This window comes from Dreissena polymorpha, chromosome 14 (genome assembly GCF_020536995.1).
Source record: "Dreissena polymorpha isolate Duluth1 chromosome 14, UMN_Dpol_1.0, whole genome shotgun sequence".
NCBI lineage: Eukaryota > Metazoa > Mollusca > Bivalvia > Myida > Dreissenidae > Dreissena > Dreissena polymorpha.
Genome location: NC_068368.1, coordinates 5,234,500 through 5,255,679, shown reverse-complemented (window position 1 = coordinate 5,255,679; position 21,180 = coordinate 5,234,500). Strand labels below are relative to the sequence as shown.

Genomic DNA, 21,180 nt, shown 5'->3' with positions numbered 1-21,180 from the left:
CCTTTCATTCCGTGGGGGTTAAACTGCTGTTCACAAAACGAATTGAAATAGGCAACACAGTTTCTGCCACACCATGAACAAAAAGGCGCGGAAGGCTGCCAGGTTTTGAGGTCTTAAAAAATTCGTGCGCAAAAAATTCCGCTATGGTCGATGGGGGGCGCGCAAGGAAAATCTGGCACGAGATAATGTAACAATGTAAAGGTGATCAATTCTAGCTTTAAAATGAAAATATCTCAGCAATTGTATGTGATGATCGTTTCTTGTACATGTTACAAAAAACAACATTAAAGGGATCTTTTCACGCTTTGGTAAATTGACAAAATTGAAAAAAGTTGTTTCAGATTCGCAAATCTTCGTTTTAGTTATGATATTTGTGAGGACACAGTAATACTGAACATTTACCATGGTCTAATATAGCCATTATATGCATCTTTTGACGATTTTAAAACCTAAAAATTATAAAGCGTTGCAACGCGAAACGATTGAATAATTTGGAGAGTTCTGTTTTTGTCGTTAAATTTTGTTAAACTACGAAGATTGCTTATATAAGGTATTAAATACGTCACGTATGTGTACTCGGCGGAATAGCTCAGTAGGCTAAAGCGTTTTTACTTTAGGACTCTGGCAGGACTTCAGGGGTCACTGGTTCGAAACCTGCTCCGGGCAATGTTCTTTTCCTTTTTTTAATTTTATTCTTGATTTTTTACTGGAGCTTTTACGATCCAATGTTTACATTTATCAATATAAAGCATTTAATGAATAAGTTAAAAAATGCCAAAATCTGTGAGAAGGCCCCTTTAACACATAACACCAAGAAATAGTTGTTGTATAAATGTATATTAATCATGAACGTGTATAAAGAAACAAGGGTAATCATACGATAGGTAAGACCGTAAGCAACTAGATTGAAAAGATTTGAACAATTGATTGTCTCGATTTACACAAATTTATAATCCTATTGAAACATACGCAATTCCGATGTACCTTTGACAGAAGCAATACCTACTGAATTACTCAAGAAAGACAGTATAACAAATAATATAAAAAGAAACACATTTCAGTTAACATCGTGCAAAACAATACATAATATTACTCAAGAAATGTAGAAACAAAAAAGTCTGCAATCCTACACAACAACAGCTTTGAACACGAAATGTGTTTGTCAGAAACACAATGCCCCTTACTGCGCCGCTTTGATTTTTTTTATAATTTGGCAGGTATAGATAATAATCTCACTTTAAAGCTTATTACTTCCCTTGGATTTGTTTTTTTGGCCTTTGACCTTGAAGGATGACCTTCACCTTTCACCACTCAAAATGTGCAGCTCCATGAGATACACATGCATGCCAAATATCAAGTTGCTAACTGAAGCGACATAGAAGTTATGAGCATTTTTCGAAACCTTATCACCAAGTGTGACGGACAGATGGACAGACGGTCCAATCACTATATGCTCTCCTTCGGGGGGGCATAAAAGTAAACAAAAGAGTAACAGGTACGATACATTGACAAAATATGTTGGTAATTTTACATGTTCACGCAGTGAATGTCAATATCAAATACAATATTTAGGTAGAAGTATACTTCAGGTTTTCTGTACTAGATTCTTATAACATGTGGTATAGGGAAGCTTCATTAAAATCTCCATGCAATATATAACAATATTAACCCTCTGCATGCTGGGAAATTTGCCGTCTGCTAAAATGTCGTGTGCTGAATTTCTAAAATTAGCATTTTTTTCCATTTTTTTTCAAAGATTACTATCAGAATTGCAAACAGTTTGAATCCTGATGAGACGCCATGTTCTGTGGCGTCTCATCTGGATCCAAACTGTTTGCAAAGGCCTTCAAAATTCGGTTCCCGCACTGAAAGGGTTAATAACCACCCAGCAGTAATATCACAAGTTAAGAACAACAATCAACAAAAAGCAATTTCTGAAATATGGTTAAAATACAACATATTTGACAGTAACGTTTCAATATTAAGTAACTTTATTTTTCAACAATGATCGAAATATAAACAGCCTCCAAAATTCAATCAGACGAGTTGGAATGCTTCTCCAGTTCAGTGCAATTGTCTGACGAAGCCTGAAATAACATAACAACATTTAGAGTGAAAATGAATGATAATTGTAAAAAAACCTAACTAAACCCACAAATTATTGATAATGCTGATGAGTTTTATTAAAACGTAAATTATGGCAAAAAAGCACTGTTAACATTAATAGAATTATGTGTATGCAGTTTATAAACTGCAAGAACTACAAGACTGAAACATTGTTTAGAATTAATTTAATTTGACAATTTGATTTCAAGCAAAAAAAACAACTTTCTATTTCAATGTACAGAATATATACGTCTCTGTGGGGCCATATAATGCGCCAGTTTCATAAGAATATAAATGCAAAACACTGATAGATAATGATAATGCCTATCAAATAAAAACAAAGATCATGTTTTTGTTGTTTGCTTTGAAATCAAGCCATTTTAAACAGAGTTTCAAGATCATATCACGGACCTACCCTTGCAATATATGGCATAAGACCCATTTTCGCAGGTCACGGCCTATAAAGCTATAAAGAGTTACTTGCCCTTCCTTCACTTGTTGGAAAGAGTCCTTGTGATTTTGATCTTTCCCAGACAAGTATCGTTAACACTTTGTCAACGAAATGAAACTTGGATCGGTAGAACAAAAAAAAATCCACAAAATATCCACCTTTAAATTTCATAGTTTCATTAGATTGTGCTAAGGGACTAAATTAATTCTACAAATGTGTCTGTTCTTCACATTGGATACTTACCTGTTAACTTTCTTTGCAGTGTCAATAAATCCAAACAGATTTAATCTGAAACATAAAAGATAGAGATGAAAACTATTCAAAATGAGACATTGAGTTTTCTTTGATTTGTTTTGGTCATTTAAGTACTTCAAACATTACCTAAGTACAACACATGCTAGGTGTTCTATGTAAGAAACACCTGAGGAGACATTTCATCCCAAAATTGTCAATTGTAAATGGCCATAGTAATACCATGATATAAACACATCTGTCTCACATAAATATACAGCAATTTGTGTCTTACTTACATATACATTAACCTGTGTCTCACTAACATATACATCAACTTGTGTCTCACTTACATTTACATCAACCTGTGTCTCACTTACATATACATAAACCTGTGTCTCACTTACATTTACATCAACCTGTATCGCACTTACAAATACATCAACCCGTGTCTCACTTACATATACATCAACCTGTGTCTCACTTACAAATACATCAACCTGTGTCTCACTTACATATACATCAACCTGTGTCTCACTTACATATACATCAACCTGTATCTCACTTACAAATACATCAACCTGTGACTCACATATACATCAACCCGTGTCTCACTTACATTTACATCAACCTGTGTCTCACTTACAAATACATCAACCTGTGACTCACATATACATCAACCCATGTCTCACATTTACATAAACCTGTGTCTCACATACAAATACATCAACCTGTGACTCACATATACAGCAACCTGTGTCTCACTTACATATACATCAACCTGTGACTCACTTACAAATACATCAACCAGTGTCTCACTTACATATACATCAACCAGTGTCTCACTTACATATACAGCAACCTGTGTCTCACTGCAGGCAGATGCAGAAGATTCAGTGCAACCAGCACGCCAACCACTGTGTATACTCTACGTACTGATGACCTGATTGCTGACTGTTCCTTCTGTGGAAGAAATACAGACAATTATAATACATGTTGCAACAAGGGACAAAATTGTCACAAAACCAGGTTTTCATTGTGAAAAAAAAATCTGATAAAGGGAGAAAACTCAAACTGAACTTTTGAAATGAACAAACAAAATAAACCCCCTTTGTAAGTTTGTTTTTTAAAAAAAATCTATTTTTAGTCGTGGCGACCTTGACATTGGAGATATTGACGTGATTCTTTCGTGCGACACACCGTCCCATGATGGTGAACAAATGTGCCAAATGATTTTAAAATCTCACAATGAATGACATAGTTATGGCCAGGACAAGCTCATTTATGGCCATTTTTGACCTTTGAACTCAAAGTGTGACCTTGACCTTGGAGATATCGACGTAATTATTTCGCGCGACACACCGTCCAATGATGGTGAATCAAATGTGCCAAATGATTTTAAAATCTGACAATGAACGACATAGTTATGGCCCGGACAAGCTTGTTCCGCCCGCCCGCCAGCCCGCCAGCCAGCCAGCCAGCCAGCCAGCCCGCCCGCATTCGCCAATCTAATAACCAGTTTTTTACTTCGGAAAACCTGGTTAAAAATACATGTATATGGAATAAAATGCAACACCATATGTAATGTCTTCAAACATACGTAATACATTCACTTTATAATCTATATTTAGCTTGTTTTTATTTGTTGCAGTAATTTTACAATACCATACTTAAGTATGTTAAGAAGGATACTTTAGTAACAATTAGACATGATTCCAGATTTTCTAAAAAATGTAATATTCAAATCATAAATACATGTACATGTTCTAAAAAATATTGTGTTTTAACGTACAACAAGAGCTATCACCATAGGATGACTTATGCCCCCTATAAACACTTGATAGAAGTTGAAAGCTTTTTTCGAAACCTAAACGAAGATTTCAAAACCTAAAAGCGGACCCTAAGTTCAAGGTCAATGTCACAGGGGTCAAAATTTGTGTGCGTATGGAAAGAACTTGTCCACATACACATGCATGCCAAATATGAAATTGATATCTGAAGCGACATAAATGCAAAGTGAGACGGACAGACGGACGGACAGACAGATGGACGGACAGTCCAATCACTTTATGCCCTCCTAGGGGGGCATAAAAAGTTATCTTAAGCCGTACCTGTACAGACATCAATGTTTTCTGCAGGCTTCGCGCCCTTGCCTCTGACTTGCCTGCCCGTCTTACAAGCACCATGATGGCCTGTGTGATGTACACAGTTGTCTGTCTGTGAGAGGCACTCACTTTGGCACTGGTGTGTGACGCTTCCTAGAAAGAAAGAAGCAATATTTTCCATGAACAGTATAAGTAGCTAGTTTAGGAAATGGCTACCAAAGACTCAAATTGGCTACAAACGTATATAAAAAATGGTTATATATAGCAAATATTCACACTTAATAAGGTAAGCATTTTAAATTGAAAATTAAATATTCATTTTGGCTACTCAAATCAGATTCCTTACTGACAACCTACATGCATGTCTTTTCTTACTTAGTTTATACCCATTTTTTGTGTTTGACTGGATCAAAAGTGCATTTGTTTTTTTGGATTTCACATACTTTGTACAATACCAGCACTGATGGCTAAGTGGTTTAAGCATTAGACTTATATATAATCCAATGGTCAGTGGTTCGAACATAGGTGTGGATAACTTTTTCTATTTTTATTTTAATTCTTGTTTTATACTGACCCTCTTTAATTCCATTGTTTACATTAATAAATTTAAAACATTAAGTGGCAAACTTGAACATGCCAACATGTGAACAAGTCCCTTTAAGACTTTCGAGCAATTAATAGACTTGGGCCCGATAAAACAATGTTCAGAGTTTGATAATATACAGGACAACAAGAGATGTGCTTGTCAGAAACACAATGCCCCCTACTGCGCCGCTTTGATTTAAAAAAAAAAAATTATCATTTGGCAGGTACAGATAATTATCTCCCTTTAAAGCTTTTTACTTTCCTTGGATTTATTTTTTTGACCTTGACCTTGAAGGATAACCTTGATCTTTCACCACTCAAAATGTGCAGCTCCATGAAATACACATGCATGCCAAATATCAAGTTGCTATCTGAAGTGACATAGAAGTTATGAGCATTTTTTCAAAACCTAAACGCAAAGTGTGACGGACAGACAGACAGATGGACAGACGGACGGTCCAATCACTATATGCCCTCCTTTTGGGGCACAAAAATGGAGCTTATGTCAACAACATTTTGTCCTATACAAGCATGATGTATTTATAGGAGTTCACTACTATGGTAACCATGACTTTCCAGTAGTTGTATAACATATCACTTTATAGAAAAACCTTTCTTTGTAGACTTCAGTATAATAATCAGTTGATGACTTTGGTCTTGTGCAAATTTAGTTGATCCAAGAGACCTTCAAATACACCGTGCACAACTTTGATATATAAACATGGGAAAAACTTGAGAATATTCTGAGATCTAAACCCTATCCCTTCTGTTTGCATGTCATAAATGTATTCACTACCCTTATTTAGCTATGGCTCCATTCCCAAATATCAATATACCGGTAAGTTTGAAATAAAATAATACTGATCACAAAGTTTCAAAGACCCTACTTAAACCTACAAAACAAGAACTCTGATACATGAAGTAATGGTTTTAAAAAGCTTGATTTCATCTAATGGTAAAGGCTGTAAATAAATTTACATTTAAGAAGTTGTGAAAAACCCTTTACCACATCCGGAGTTGGAACCTCAACTTTCCAACCATATCACTCACAATATCAAATACTGTATACCCAAGTTCGCCAAAATATTACTTTACCACAAGATGTCTGTATCTTATTAGCAGGATTTGTATCAAGGTAAATATCACATGTTCGCCTGAATGCTGGCTCTCCGGCTGAAATATAAGGCAACAAAGCTAAAAATCTCATGCAAAGATTATAATCAAGCATGTTTTCAGTAGTGTATAAAGAGACAGCAGTTATTTTTATTATATGTCTTATTATATCATCATCATCATCCAATCAGGTATCATTATTATTACCTACCAAAAGTCCAATATTCAACTGTACTGGACACGTGTGTACTATATATTTTTCGTATAGGGCGGTCAGAGTTTATTCATTTCTGAGTCAAATCCAAAACAACAAGCAATCTGTTTGTGAAACATTATGTCCCCATATATTTGACCTTTGACCTTGAAGGATGACCTTGACCTTTCACCACTCAAAATGTGCAGCTCCATGAGATTCACATGCATGCCAAATACCAAGTTGCTATCTTCAATATTGCAAAAGTGTACATTAAATAAGCGAATTTGACCCGTATATTTGACCTTTAAGGATGACCTTGAACTTTCAACACTCAAAATGTGCAGCTCCATGAGATACACATGCCTGCCAAATATGAAGTTGCTATCTTCCATATTGCAAAAGTTATGGCAAATGTTAAAATTTGACACAAACCAACAAACAAACCAACAGACAGGGCAAAAACAATATGTCCCCCACTATAGTGGTGGGGGACATAAAAATGTGAAAGAATTTACAAAATTATGAAACTAGCCCTATTATAAAAAAACATGGTTAAATAATATGTGCTTTAAATAATATATAATAATAATATTAATAATAAGCACTCTCTGAAAGTGTTTTTGTTGAGAACAAAAAGTTTTTACAGGACAAAACGTAATTTAATGATGTGAATACACATGTTGTTTCCAAGAGTTTGCAATAAATAATGGAGGTGAATTATTCGAATTACTCGAATAATATAATAAGAATTGTTACTTATTATATTTAAATTGAATCGGCAAACAACAGTTCCTTAATGAGTTGTTTATACAGTTTATGCAAAAGTAAGGTAATTTTGCTGAAGCCATTTACAAATTGGAAATGTTGTACTACTTGTTAATTGTGTCAATTAAGTACACATTAAGAATTGTTTTGCATAAAAAATTGAAACTAATAACTTAAAATAGTGCCGTATTAATGCTTACCTCATAAAATGTTTTCAAACGTTATTTATAATTTACATTAAATTAAACATGACTTTAATATACGTCTGACAAGTGTTGAGAGAAAAAATAAAATGTATCCTATATTATTAACACAACCTGTTCTGTCTATGTATCAATTAAACAAGCATTCATTAACAACATCTGAATTCTATATTATAAGTTGTTAGCAACAATTGTTATAGATTTTATAATTATGAGCGCGAATAATTTCAAAACTGGTTCGTACAGGTTTTAAATTATTATCAATACCATGAAGCTGCCATTTTTTGCTGTTAATTGATTAACAAATATCGTGGAATAAAACATTACACCTAAAAATCTGGACAGAGTATCTGCTATTTTTTGTGCTCTTAACTGTATTTTAAATTTTTTGAAGAAAAACAATCACCCCTAAAAATCTTGCCAAAAATAAAATGCTTTTTTGTTAAAGCGGGATTATACGATTTTGTCAAATATCTATTAATTTATACAAAATGTGTAAAAAACTTATTAAACATACATTTCAATATAAATTAAAATAAAAGTTAAGAAGAAAATGTGTTGAAAAATGCGAAATAAGCCAGATATTTAATTCTGAAATGAAAATGTATGTACAGTCGAATTCGCCAGCATGTAAATCATGCATGTACGCTGTTAATCTAAATTTAGTATAACGGTTCATTTTAAATTCCTGCAACGATATCTAATCATAAGACACACGAACACTAACTCAAAAGACGAATGATTCAGTTATTGTAGGAAAATATTACAAAATATCTTCGTCACAATCAGCTCAGGGCGCTAATTTGTCTTTGCTGCATTTTAAGAAATTCGTCTTCAATGTATAATTTTGCTTGCCTATTTTGTTTTATTGTAACATATTTTATCAATATATTACAATTTAACACATAAAAAATCGCATAATCTCGCTTTAAAATTATATTTATGTGCCAATATAAAAGGTTTAACTCATAATGGTATGAAACTGTCGTACAAGTGGATAAATTTCCTTGGAAATTATAAACATTGATGCCCAAGTATAAAGATGAAATATGTCATAGGCCAGATTCCTATGTAAATTTGTAACAAGCGTAACCTATTTAATTTTGTAACCACTTAAACCTAATGAAATGTATATATATGAAAATTGGTAACGACCTAAACCCTTATAAATTGGTTACAATCTTAATCTGGTTAATTTTTTTTTCTTTCTAACATATGTAAATTGGTAACCATTTAAACCTATGTATATTGGTAACTATCTTAACCTGTTTGAACTATTTACCATCTAAAAATATGTAAATTTGTAACATTCAAAATAAATGTAAATTGGTAACCATCTTAACCTCTCCAAATAATTAACCATCTTAATATATGTGTATCGGTAACCAACAACCACAATTACCTTACTGTTAACAGCCCTGTCTGTATGTGCCAAAGACTTAACATGTCTCAGAAAAATCTCTTCATAGGAATCCAAATAAGAATCATCTGGTCCCAACTTCTCAACTTCAGAACCAGCATTTACATGGTCAAAGTCTTCTTCAAAATACAATTGATTGTTTGCCAAGTTTCTGAGAACACCAGCAGAGTTACAGACTCCACAAGTGGAGCACTGAGACATAGGCAAAGCCGAGTCTTCTGTAGAACAAGCTGAATTGAATGAGGATGTGTGTCGGCTCCTCGTCCTGCAATCTCCTGTAGAGTCGGATTGGTCCTGGTTTGTGCCTGGTTGTACAATTTTCGAATGTGCCTGTTGTCTTGAGTCCCGCTCAAGCCAAGCCATTTCCATGTTTGGTAACAAACACGGCTCATCTTGTGTCCTTTCAAACTTCAAAACAGAGCATGACTGCTGATCAAAAAGTATTTCGTCTACTGGTGTTTTGTCTTCATTTTCGTTTTTTTCACCTAAATTGTTCCTTGCAACATTTTGTGGTGTCTCAATTTGTTTGCTACAAGCCATATATGGAAAACTGTCTGTAGTGTTGTCTTGAATTAATCCGCTCTCATTGTCTGTGGTGGCAGGGGCAACTGGTGAAGCATTAACAAAAGATGCACAATTGTTCGTATCGTTCGAAACCTGTTCAGGTTGATGAAACAAAGATTTGGCTACTAGGGCCTTCATGCATTCTTCATGCAATTTGGTTGTACCTGAAAGACAAAAATGATTATCAGTCTTATTCTTTTAAAAGTTTTTCAAAATTACCTCAGTCTCCTGGAAAGTGTTTCCAGCTCAATTACCTCAGTCTCCTGGAAAGTGTTTCCAGCTCAATTACCTCAGTCTCCTGGAAAGTGTTTCCAGCTCAATTACCTCAGTCTCCTGGAAAGTGTTTCCAGCTCAATTACCTCAGTCTCCTGGAAAGTGTTTCCAGCTCAATATTAAAAAAAACTTGGGGATATAATATCTCCACCAAATAAGATAACCAGCCAGATTTCATTCAGCACTTCGAATTATGACCTTTGAATTATAAAAAAGGTGAAATTAAAGATATGCTCTATCTACCTCAAATCAGGGATTTCAGTAGATTTTGAAAACCTGGAGTCAAATGACCCAAGGTCTCAAAATTATGAAGGGTCAAAATAAAAATGATTATTGTCAAAATACTGAAGTAACTTGAAAAGTTCCAAAATGCATGTTTAAGGTTTTGTTATAGCTTATTTATCATAATAATGATCAATAAAATATTTTCACAAAGCTTTATTATTTCCATAAAAGATAATTTCTGGTCCTTTTTTTCAAGATGGATTGTGGAAAACAAATGTGTCAAAATGATGCAAGGCTAATTTGTGGCAGGAGTCAAACATTAGAAAAATTCATCTTGCTTGCAACAAAATGCAGGATTCTGTTTCAACTAAAATCACTGCCTCAAATTATTCAAATCTTATCACCTTAAAGTTTGGTAAAATGTTTATGGGCATAATATCTCCACCAAGATTAAAAGACAGACTGCCGGAGGTCAATGTCACTGATACAAAACATAGAAAAACTTCTTTGGGTAAATAACTTTAGCATGGAAGGAGGTATAGCTTTAATATTTTGTTTGAAGTCTGCTTACAATTAGTCCTAGCTTTGGGTAATATATGGGCAAGTCAGATAAAGGTATAGTTTAATAGTGCTAAAAATAGAAAAACATAATGAAAAAAAAATTAAAAAATATCCATTTAATATCCATTTATTAATGTTCACAAAATCATCATTGCCCTCCAAGTCCATACCAAATTGAATTGGTCCATAGACTGCCTTCTCATAGGTATTGGACACAGGCAGTAGTCGGCTAACAGGCGACAGAAATCGCGGACTAGGAGAAAGCAGTGATGACAATCTGCCTTCTGAAATGACAACATATTCATTAAAATCTATATTTCATGTAAATCTAACATTTTCATAATGTAAAACCCAAAGAGCTGTCCCAAAAAATTGTGCTTTACTTAACTTCGATAGCATACAAGCTATTAAACAACAATATTTCACCTTAAAACTATAAATTTAACTTATAACTCTAAGGTAGGGAGACGATTACCAAATGCATTGGTGCAATGTTATTTAAAAAAACATAATTATATTGCAGACAGTTTAGCACAGTTATTGCTAAGATTGGAATTTCCAATCTGTTTGATTGCGAAGTTTGACCTCTGACCTCAGTTATCTTGACCTTTGAGGTAAGGGGATGGTTGTTACACACAACAGGGGGTCTTACAATGTTTAACATTTAATTGTCCAAAGTTATTTCCATATCCTTGAATAATAGCAAAATGATGGCTGAGACAGGAAATTTTTCTACAAATGTAGTACATGTACCGTACCGTTCCACTGCAATATGCTGTGTGGGGCATACAAAACAATCAAACCTCAATTAACAATAACACACAATTAAAACACACAAGCAAACTGAACTTTCAGGAATAACACAACAGTCAAAGGGGAGTAACTGGGCCATGTAATATTCAATATGAATAAGAGTTGCACAAAATGTAACATAAGCTTATGTATAAGTAGACTATAGTGGTAATAAGATTTGATGAAAACTGTAGCCTCTAGAGTGGTTACAACCTAAAAGTTGATGATGCACACCCCACAACTATGCCGGACCACACCCCACAACTATGCCGGACCACACCCCACAACTATGCCGGACCACACCCCACAACTATGCCGGACCACACCCCACAACTATGCCGGACGAACGGTGACTGCAGAGGCTCACCTTGAGCACTTTCTAATCAGAGAGCTAAAAATACAATACACTTTTTTAACCCTTTGCATGCTGGGTAATTTGTCATCTGCTAAAATGTTGTCTGCAGAATTTCTAAAATTAGCATTTACTTTGATTTTTTTCAAAGAATACTATCAGAATAGCAAACAGTTTGGATCCTGATGAGATGTCACGTTCTGTGGCGTCTCATCTGGATCCAAACTGTTTGCAAAGTCCTTCAAAATTCGGTTCCAGCAGTGAAAGAGTTAACCTAAAGTAAAGATCTCAACATTTTCTGCACTTCGCGATAGTTTCTTATTGGGCATGGTTCACACTAATTTTTCTTGTGAACAGCTTAGTGCTGAGACACATTTAAAAGAAAAACATATACTTAGAAATTATGTTGCCATTACAATCAATGGTGAATTAAAACAGCAAAACAGCAAAGGCCTTATTGATCAAACACCCTTTTTTTTAAAGCTTAATTTTATCAAGCGAGGTGCTAATAGTTACACACACAACTAGCTGTTTTATTTGATAACTTGCACACACCATGTTTTCTGAACAAAGTGACACAATGTTCTTTTGTTTTGAGTTTTTTCTTTTGGCAATTGTGTTGTGTCCTTCTGTTCACATGTAGGTCTGGTGCACTGTCTGAACAATTGGGTGCTCCCAAAAATATAAAAGTACATGTATCAGGATATTGTTCTCCAACCCTGCATTACCTAGTCAGAGAAAAGCTGTAAAAAAATGTTGAAAATAACAACATTTAGGACATGCTCAACTCATTTAAAGTTTTTAATTAAAGCTGCATTGAATATATAGGCAGATATGCTGATAGAAGCCATCCCCTGATATTGCGTTTTGTAATTTTGTGAAAACACTAGTACTTTACCAGTGATTTTTTGTGTGAGTATATCCCTTTAAAAAATATAACTTCCCCTGTGAAAATGATCTGTACCTGCAAAATGATATAAAATAGAAATTATCTCCCTTTAAAGCTTGTTACTTCCCTAGGATTTTGTTTTTTTACCTTTGGTCTTGAAGGATGACCTTGACCTTTCACCACTCAAAATGTGCAGCTCCATGAGATACACAGGAATGCCAAATATCAAGTTGCTATCTTCAATATTGCAAAAGTTATGGCCAATGTTAAAGTTTTGGGACGGACGCCCAGACTGACAGACAGACGGACTGGCAGTTCAACTGCTATATGCCATAAAAACTGATATTGTGAATTGTTTTGACAGCAATTGGAAAATTTGTAGCTTTTTCCTGTTAAATTGGAAATGTGCTGTTTTCCGGTACATAATGCAGCAATTTTTTTCCTTCTTAAGGATGTTTTTTCCTTCTTTGCCACCCCCCGAAAATCGGCCCTTTCCCCTCCGATTTTTTGTTCCCTTCAGCTGGTAAATTTTTTCCTATATTTCATTTTCCTCTCCAAAAAAAAATATTATTTTTTTTATATTTTTTTTATTAAACCTTTAAATATATAAGTTAACCTGATCCAGTGTAGAAAATAGAAAAATATTGCATAATTAAATTTTCTGTTTCCTTGAATTTGTTTTAAAAACAGTAAAATATGCTTAATTGATTATTTGGGACTTTCCTTATTTCCCCCCAAATCCGGCATTTTGTGTGTTTTTTTTCCCCCCAAAATCCGGCGTTTCGCGCGATTTTTTTCCCCTCAAAAAAGGCCAGGCCCTTTCCCTAAAATCAGATAAAAACTCCTGTTCTTTATAGAGGTAATAAAAAAACAAACATTTTTAGAGCCAAATGACGTCATTTGAAGTGCTATTACTTTTAAAAACAACAACTGACAAGTGATTGAAAAGCATATATTTTTAAATGTTGTTTTAATTGTTTAAAACATAATAAATAAATATTGATGATAAAAATGCTCAAGAAATTCATAAACACAAACTGCATTTTTCTGAGGTGTCAAATGAATTTCGGCATAAGTGTCTCTTTAAAAATTTGATGAAAAATTCCAAATGAACATGAGTAAATCACCTGACATGATGAGTGTGTATTTATACAACACTCAACACCCACACTTTCAAACCATATGACACGACATTGTACATGTACATGCTTCATAATTATCCCCACGTTTTTTGGAGAAAAAGTGGGGATATTGTATTTATGTGCGTCTGTCCGTCCGTCCTGGCCACCTTCTCCTCCTACACTATTAGCACTAGAACCTTGAAACTTACAAACATGGTAGCTATGAGCATATGTGCGACGGTGACAGTGACAGGAATTTTGATCTAACCCCTGGGTCAAGAGTTATGGGGGTTGGGGCGGGGCCGGGTCAGAGATTTTCACTCATTTTTTATGCTAGTTTACATTAACTTCTTCATTTCTGCACCGATTTACTTCAAATTGATACTGAGCCTCTCTTATGACAATAAGGTCAATCTCAACTATGCATGGCTCCATTACCAACCCTGGGGCGCCCCGGCCACATAGGCCACACCCACCCAAAATTTCCTTTTACTATAATTTCTTCATTTCTACACCGATTCACTTCAAATCGATACTGAACCTCTCTTATGACAATACGGTCAATCTCAGCAATGCATGGCCCCATTACCAACCCTAGGGCACCCCGCCCACATAGGCCACGCCCACCCAAAATTGCCTTTTACTATAATTTCTTCATTTCTACACCGATTTACTTCAAAATGATCCTGAACATCTCTTATGACAAAACGGTCAATCTCAACTATGTATGGCCCCTTTACCAACACTGGGGCGCCCCGCCCATAATAGGTCACACCTACCCAAAATTGTCTTTTACTATAATTTCTTCATTTCTACACCGATTCACTTCTAATTGATACTGAACTTCTCTTATGACAATACGGTCAATCTCAACTATGCATGGACCCATACCAACCATGGGACGCCCCTGGGTCAAACATGCCGCGTGGGGATATGCGTTGGCCTCTGACGCGCCATTTCTAGTTTTCTGAGTGTGTTTTGGACAAGAAATGCGTTAATATAATTATTCTAGAGTAGGTTTTGGATAACAAATTTAATTATGCTTTATTGAGATTTCCACAAAACATTAACAGCTGCATAATTAACAGCTGCATAATTAACAGCTGCATAATGAATTATTAAATGATAATTTGTAAAAACGCTTTGCGAGTTGAATGAATGGTTTAAGTCAAAATTTATATGAGAATTACAGCTGACTGACAGTATCAGTCTTCTAATTAACTGGCCAAGATTTCTGTGGAAATTACATGTATATCCAGGGATCATCCTAGCCCAAAATTTTAGGGAGAAGTGACTTCTCCTTCCAATGGTATTGGGGAGAAGTGAGCGGACCTTTGATCACACGCGTAAAGGTACTGTAATATTAATGTTTCACAATTAATAACCATACATATATCTGAAATAAAATATGATGAAACACTAACGAAAAACTAAACATTTTATTTTAAACTGCCATGATGTTAAAGAGATATTGCTCTCTTAAAAACTGTTAAACGTGTGTTTAATTTGGCCAAAATACACATTTCATTCATATGTTATCGCTACTTAATCAAAGAGCCTGAGGATGTAGGATAAAGGGAATATAGGGCAGAGCCCTAGCATATTGTTCTTTTTTTAGTCTTTCTAGGTGGAATTTCTGGTTAGTACATTGCGAAATATTGTCAACCAGACCATCCGTAACATTGCATGTTTATTCGTCATTCTATAAAAATGTTATAAAGGACGTTAAAAAAAATAACTAAAATCGACGAACCATTCGTATCCGAAAACGACTGTCCGAAAACATGTCGATATACGTCTTCTGCACATGCATATCGTTTGACGGCAGAAAATTAAAACCAGTAACCTGTAACCTAGCAAATACGCAATCAATATATTATTTGGTTGACATATTGCTATAAAATACAATATTGCAGTGCTTTACTTTGCTAATGGATAGTTTAAAATAGCAAGATTACGGACATTAGCAACATCCATAGATTGTACGGGTTTCGGACAGTACCGAAAAGGTTTCATCAGTTACTGCTCATGTCAGTACCAATCAGAAATCAATAATTAAAAGACCGGACAATGTCTCATGGCGATATAATAAACACATAACAATAACAATACAAATAGTATATATTCTTAATGCTATATTTTATCCCCTTTGCGCACAATAAGTCACTGTTTAGCATTTGGTTATTTCTATTGGATTTTTTTCGCATATGCACATTTTAACTGAATTTAAATTGGCAATTTATCCCAATTAATTCCGCATTATGCAGCAGTCTCTGTTTGCAATTTGACTAACGACAGAGAGTAACTTGTGCTCTAAAAAACCTCCCGAACATTTCGTGGGAGATTCTTCAACAATACATGTTTATGTTCTATGCCGGCCATAGCTTAATTATTTCAAGATTTGTTGTGTTTTATTCGATTATAAATACATAAATTGATGTAACACACCCATACATTCTGAAATAACCCAAATTGTAATTCTCCCAACTGAGTGTCGCGTGCCGGTAATTCTTATGTTTAAATGGCGTCATTGACTTTTAATGGAATGTTCCCACGTGCTTGACTGCGTTTTAGGATTAAACTTTTAATGTGTAAGTCTGTTTCTCTGTTTGTGATATTTGTTAAGCTCAGTACTCAAATATATTATGACTGAAATTTGGCAGTGAGATTCGGACTGTTTTAAGTTGTACAAATCGTCAAGCATTACAATAAATGACCATCATGTGAACAATGGCTGTATTGGTTCCCGGCAGCCTTGACAAATAACAAGAGCCGATTGAAAAACTGTAAACGAGGTCGGGAGCCTGGCATTCTATACATAGATGGTTACGTCAATTACACTATTGTCGGTAAGACCGGCGTGTACACAATGCCTCAACTGGAATAAACCAAGGCGACTTGCATCAGTGGTCAGTGATGCGTAGCAAATCCTCTCGCTATCAGTAGATCAGATAACCGATAATTGCACACAGCAAACAATGGCAGTATTAGTGACGGCATTGCGCACACGTGCGGAAGATTATCAAAGGAGAAAATATAAGAAAATGTCGGCGATTTTGTTTTCGCTTTGATGTATTCAGAAAGCGATATCAAGCATCGTAAGGCGACAGAGTCGCCTATGTCGCCCTCTACGATGATCCCTGATATCACAAGTGGTTTTCATGATTTTACTACAGGTATTGCATGCCTACGAGTGCTGTCGCTCATAAAGCATGTGCTCTCATTGGTCAGTATTGAATGTCCAATACAATGATGCTCCGTCTTTAGGCAGGCTTTAGTTGGGTAAATTGATACATGTTATTGACGCTCGATTGGTCATTGTTGGCTCAGGTACTACTTACATGTACCCCGGGTACTCTAAAGTATACTTACATGTACCCCGGGTACGGTAAATATACTAAAACGTACCCGGGAAATTTAACGCTAAATTGGTAGTTGTTGGCTATTTTTTAAAATTAATTTTATACACCGTTATGTCAATTTGCTGTAAAGTGGCCTCTATGCTATCGAAACTCATACTCAAAAAGCATGTTGATGCAGTTTTTTTTAAGAGAATTAGTTTAAGGTAATCGGTAGCACGTTTTATGATTTCGGATTTTGGTTGGGAATACAACTCGGGTACAGTCTAATATAGACCGGGTACGATTAAGTATATTAACTGTACCCGGGGTACACATAAGTATACTTAAGAGTACCCGGGGTACATTTAAGTAGTACCCGAGCCTACAATGACCAAAGCAGACTCTGATTTACAAATTCAAGGGCCCCGGGCAGCGACCGTTAAATAGCCCCTGGAAAGCACTGCGTGCTCTAGAGCAGCTCAGCACTTAAGAAGAAGAACAGCATCCGAACTAACGATTTCCGGTATCAGTACACTCATATTCCAATAACTTGCCATTGCGGCGTCCATGCTAAAACGCATCTCGTACTGCGAGATACTTACTTTTGCTCGAATGGTTATCTTGCTGCTCCTTGGGTCTCAGAGATGACATATTTAAAGAGAAACTAGTTATTTAAGACAAGTCCTAATGCCTAGATCATTCTTTATTGTTGTTGGTGTTGTTGTTGTTAATAATGAAGTCAAATCGGTTGCAATTCAGATCGGTCACAAGAAGATTCGGCAAACTTCTAACATTGATATAGATCTACTCTTTCTTTAAACAGACAACGAAACTTACCACTTAGGTAACGTCATAAGTAACATGTATAAGTAACAGAAATGCAACAACAATATTATAGGAATCCGCCAATTTCTTTCACCGTGAGCTATATTTAAATATATGTTTATCTATGTGTTAATCAAAATCTCTCGGTATGTTTATATATATTGATTTTGCTGTTATAAACCTTATGGTACTTATTATGCTAATGTATTTTACAACAGTTTGCTTAATGTTTTTTTCACATATTACTAGTCTGCTATCTAGCACATGAAATGGTTTTTATGGTGTTATTTTCCAAAGTCAAGGAGTGCAGTCGTGGGCATTACAAGGCAGGTTACGTTTCGCCTGGTGTCCTCACTGGCTGGTCTGAACAACAACATACGTGCTGAAATATATATTTACTTGCGAGCATAGCTCTTGTTACCATTAAACGCAAAAGGGAAGCTACTGCATGGAATGTTCATAAACTCCTCGCTGTGTTACCTCCCCGCATGGGTTCACGGTTGACAATTCATACAAAAGTAAAATTCTTCCAGATCAGGAAATCAGTGTAAAAATTCCAAATGAACATGAGTAAATCACCTGACATGATGAGTGTGTATTTATACAACACTCAACACCCACACTTTCAAAGCATATGACACGACATTGTACATGCTTCATAATTTCTGAGTGTGTTTTGGACAATAAATGCGTTAATATAAACATTCTATAGTAGGTTTTGGATAACAAATTTAATTATGCTTTATTGAGATTTCCACAAAACATTACTTAATTATATATATACTTGCGAGCTTAGCTCTTGTCACCATTAAACGCAAAAGGGAGGTTACTTTGCATGGAATGTTCATAAACTCCTCGCTGTGTTACCTCCTCGCATGGGTTCACGGTTGACAATTCATACAAAAGTAAAATTCTTCCAGATCAGGAAATCAGTGTAATTTTATACCAAAATGTTAATTTAACACATTTATATATTAAACAATTTCATTGAAAACGTAAAAATAACAACAAACAACTTAACATCTTAATTGACTATCAACAATTAAAGAGCTTGTTGAAGATTTAATTTTCTACCATTTCTGCGTTACGTGTATATGAACGGGACTTTTTGTATATGAACTATAATTTTTTTGCGACTGTGATTGCTTATTGTGTTGAGTGGGTGCGCTGCTTTCCCATGAACGTGCCATGACAAGACATACATATTGAGTTGATATGTAAATATAAACTACATTAAGTCCCACGATATTTAAAAATATTCTGTATTAAAAAAATGCACAAACCGATAGCTTAAAAAAAATACATGACTAGTGCATTTAGTTATTTTAATCGTTTCAAATACTGATGGTTTTAGCATTTACCATTCAAAGATAACAACATGACTATCAGAAGGGGAGGTACATATATGCCTTTGTCCATCAATCCATCTTTCGGTCCGTCAATCAAGCGCGTACACTATAAAGTATTTATGTAGGAGGGATGACAGAATACACACACGTCACTCGTCATGTGAACTTGATCACCTTTTTATTTAAGGTCTGATTTTTACTGCATGTATGGCCCTATAAAGGCAAAAAGAGAATTTTTTTACTTAAATCGTGCGTTAAAAGTAAATAACTAATGTTTCCAGATATATGTAACATGTACACAATGGTAACCAGCATCTTAAAACTGAAATTTCACATTGTTAATATTTACGCAAAATTTTCACGTAATCGTATATGTTAGTGATCAACACGATTATATGATAAATACAACTTTTTAACATTTCTAAAGGATCATGTTCCCGTTGAAAAAGTGTGTTAATATGAACGCATGTATCTTTAAATAGCATGTATTGAGCAAATAATAAAATGCGTCTTGAGGAATTAATATAACGCGTTCTTAGTACGCTGTGGTTGACAATTTTATTAATAATTATAAATATGACGATAATTTATTCAAACCATATTAATAAATTTACAATCGGTTCTTAAGAGCCGCGAAACAAATATGAATGTGTGCATTGTCATGCGAATATGGGTCATGTGCCATATGCGGCCACCGTAACTCCTGAGCAGCATAGCGATTGCGCATTCTGACCAGGACAGGGTAGTTCGTGGTCTGACTGCAAGAAGCGCACGCTTCCCTGAGGTACGCTTGCAACATATGGCAAAAGGCCCATTTTCAAATGAAGGGACTCGAGTGTAAAACAGCCACCTACGAGCAACCAATAAGCAAATTACAAATAATATGGTTTTTGTCAGATTTTCACTGAAAAAGCCAACAAACCTCAGAAAGTAAATGTGAATAGAAATCTAAAACCATCAACTTAAACTTAAGAATGACTCGCGACCTAAAAACGATGTCGAATAATCTAATAGACATATTTCAATCAAATTCGACGTTTCATTTTATAACGTGTTTAAACATACTGTAAATAAGAAAGCATTGCCATGAATATATGAATATAAATTCGTAATCCATAAAGCATATGTTACATTAATTATGTGTCGTTACAATTCGTCCTTAATTTTATGTCAGTACTAATTTAAATAACTATGAAATAACCCTGCGACCTGTAAAAAACGTGTATTTGATGCAATAAACGTGTATTTGATGCAATAAATGTTTTAAATGAATGATAATGTTATTTAACCGCAGATTCAGGGCCCGTCAAAGGCAATACCGCGTACAAATAACTTGTTTTGTTTTTTTACTTCAGACAATCCGGAATAATCTCTAAGTTTGGCCTTTTTTCTGTTTCTATTAAGAAGTGAGGTCGCACAAATAAATATGTGCGTATGATAATTTTCATTAGAAAGGCAAGGTGCTCCCAACTAGTCGTCAGTTTCACTACAACTAAAACTTGCTTTAACAGCTTTTTCCGCCCTTGAGCTTTTAATATAATGAATTAATAATACATAGGCAAAATATGGCAAAAGTCCCAAATTTAAATAACGGGGCTTAATTAAAGTTTACAAAAGCCACGCAATCAATTTCAAAATTACAAATAATACGGTTTGTTGTCAGGATTTCATGGAAAAGGCCTAGAGGGAGATACCAATATCAGAAACTTAACG

General features: G+C 34.9%; 1 protein-coding gene across 1 annotated transcript; it reads right to left on the bottom strand.

Annotated features, from left to right (window-relative positions):
* Nucleotides 1-818: 818 nt before the first annotated feature.
* LOC127858290 (uncharacterized) lies at nt 819-18,030 on the bottom strand. Its single transcript, XM_052395283.1, has 8 exons — nt 17,896-18,030; nt 10,969-11,082; nt 9,158-9,903; nt 6,574-6,651; nt 4,900-5,046; nt 3,639-3,751; nt 2,801-2,845; nt 819-2,087 (listed from the first exon to the last, which is right to left on the bottom strand). The coding sequence occupies exons 1-8, from the start codon at nt 17,942-17,944 to the stop codon at nt 1,982-1,984; spliced, it is 1,398 nt and encodes a 465-aa protein (XP_052251243.1). The 5' UTR covers nt 17,945-18,030; the 3' UTR covers nt 819-1,981.
* Between the last annotated feature and the right edge of the window lie 3,150 nt (nt 18,031-21,180).

Coding starts and splice junctions, on each gene's coding strand:
- LOC127858290 (XM_052395283.1), bottom strand. CDS start 17,944: ATGTCATCTCTGAGACCCAAGGAGCAGCAAGATAACCATTCGAGCAAA. Junction 11,083..17,895: donor AGATAACCATTCGAGCAAAA/GTAAGTATCTCG, acceptor TTGTCATTTCAG/AAGGCAGATTGTCATCACTG. Junction 2,088..2,800: donor ACTGCAAAGAAAGTTAACAG/GTAAGTATCCAA, acceptor ATGTTATTTCAG/GCTTCGTCAGACAATTGCAC.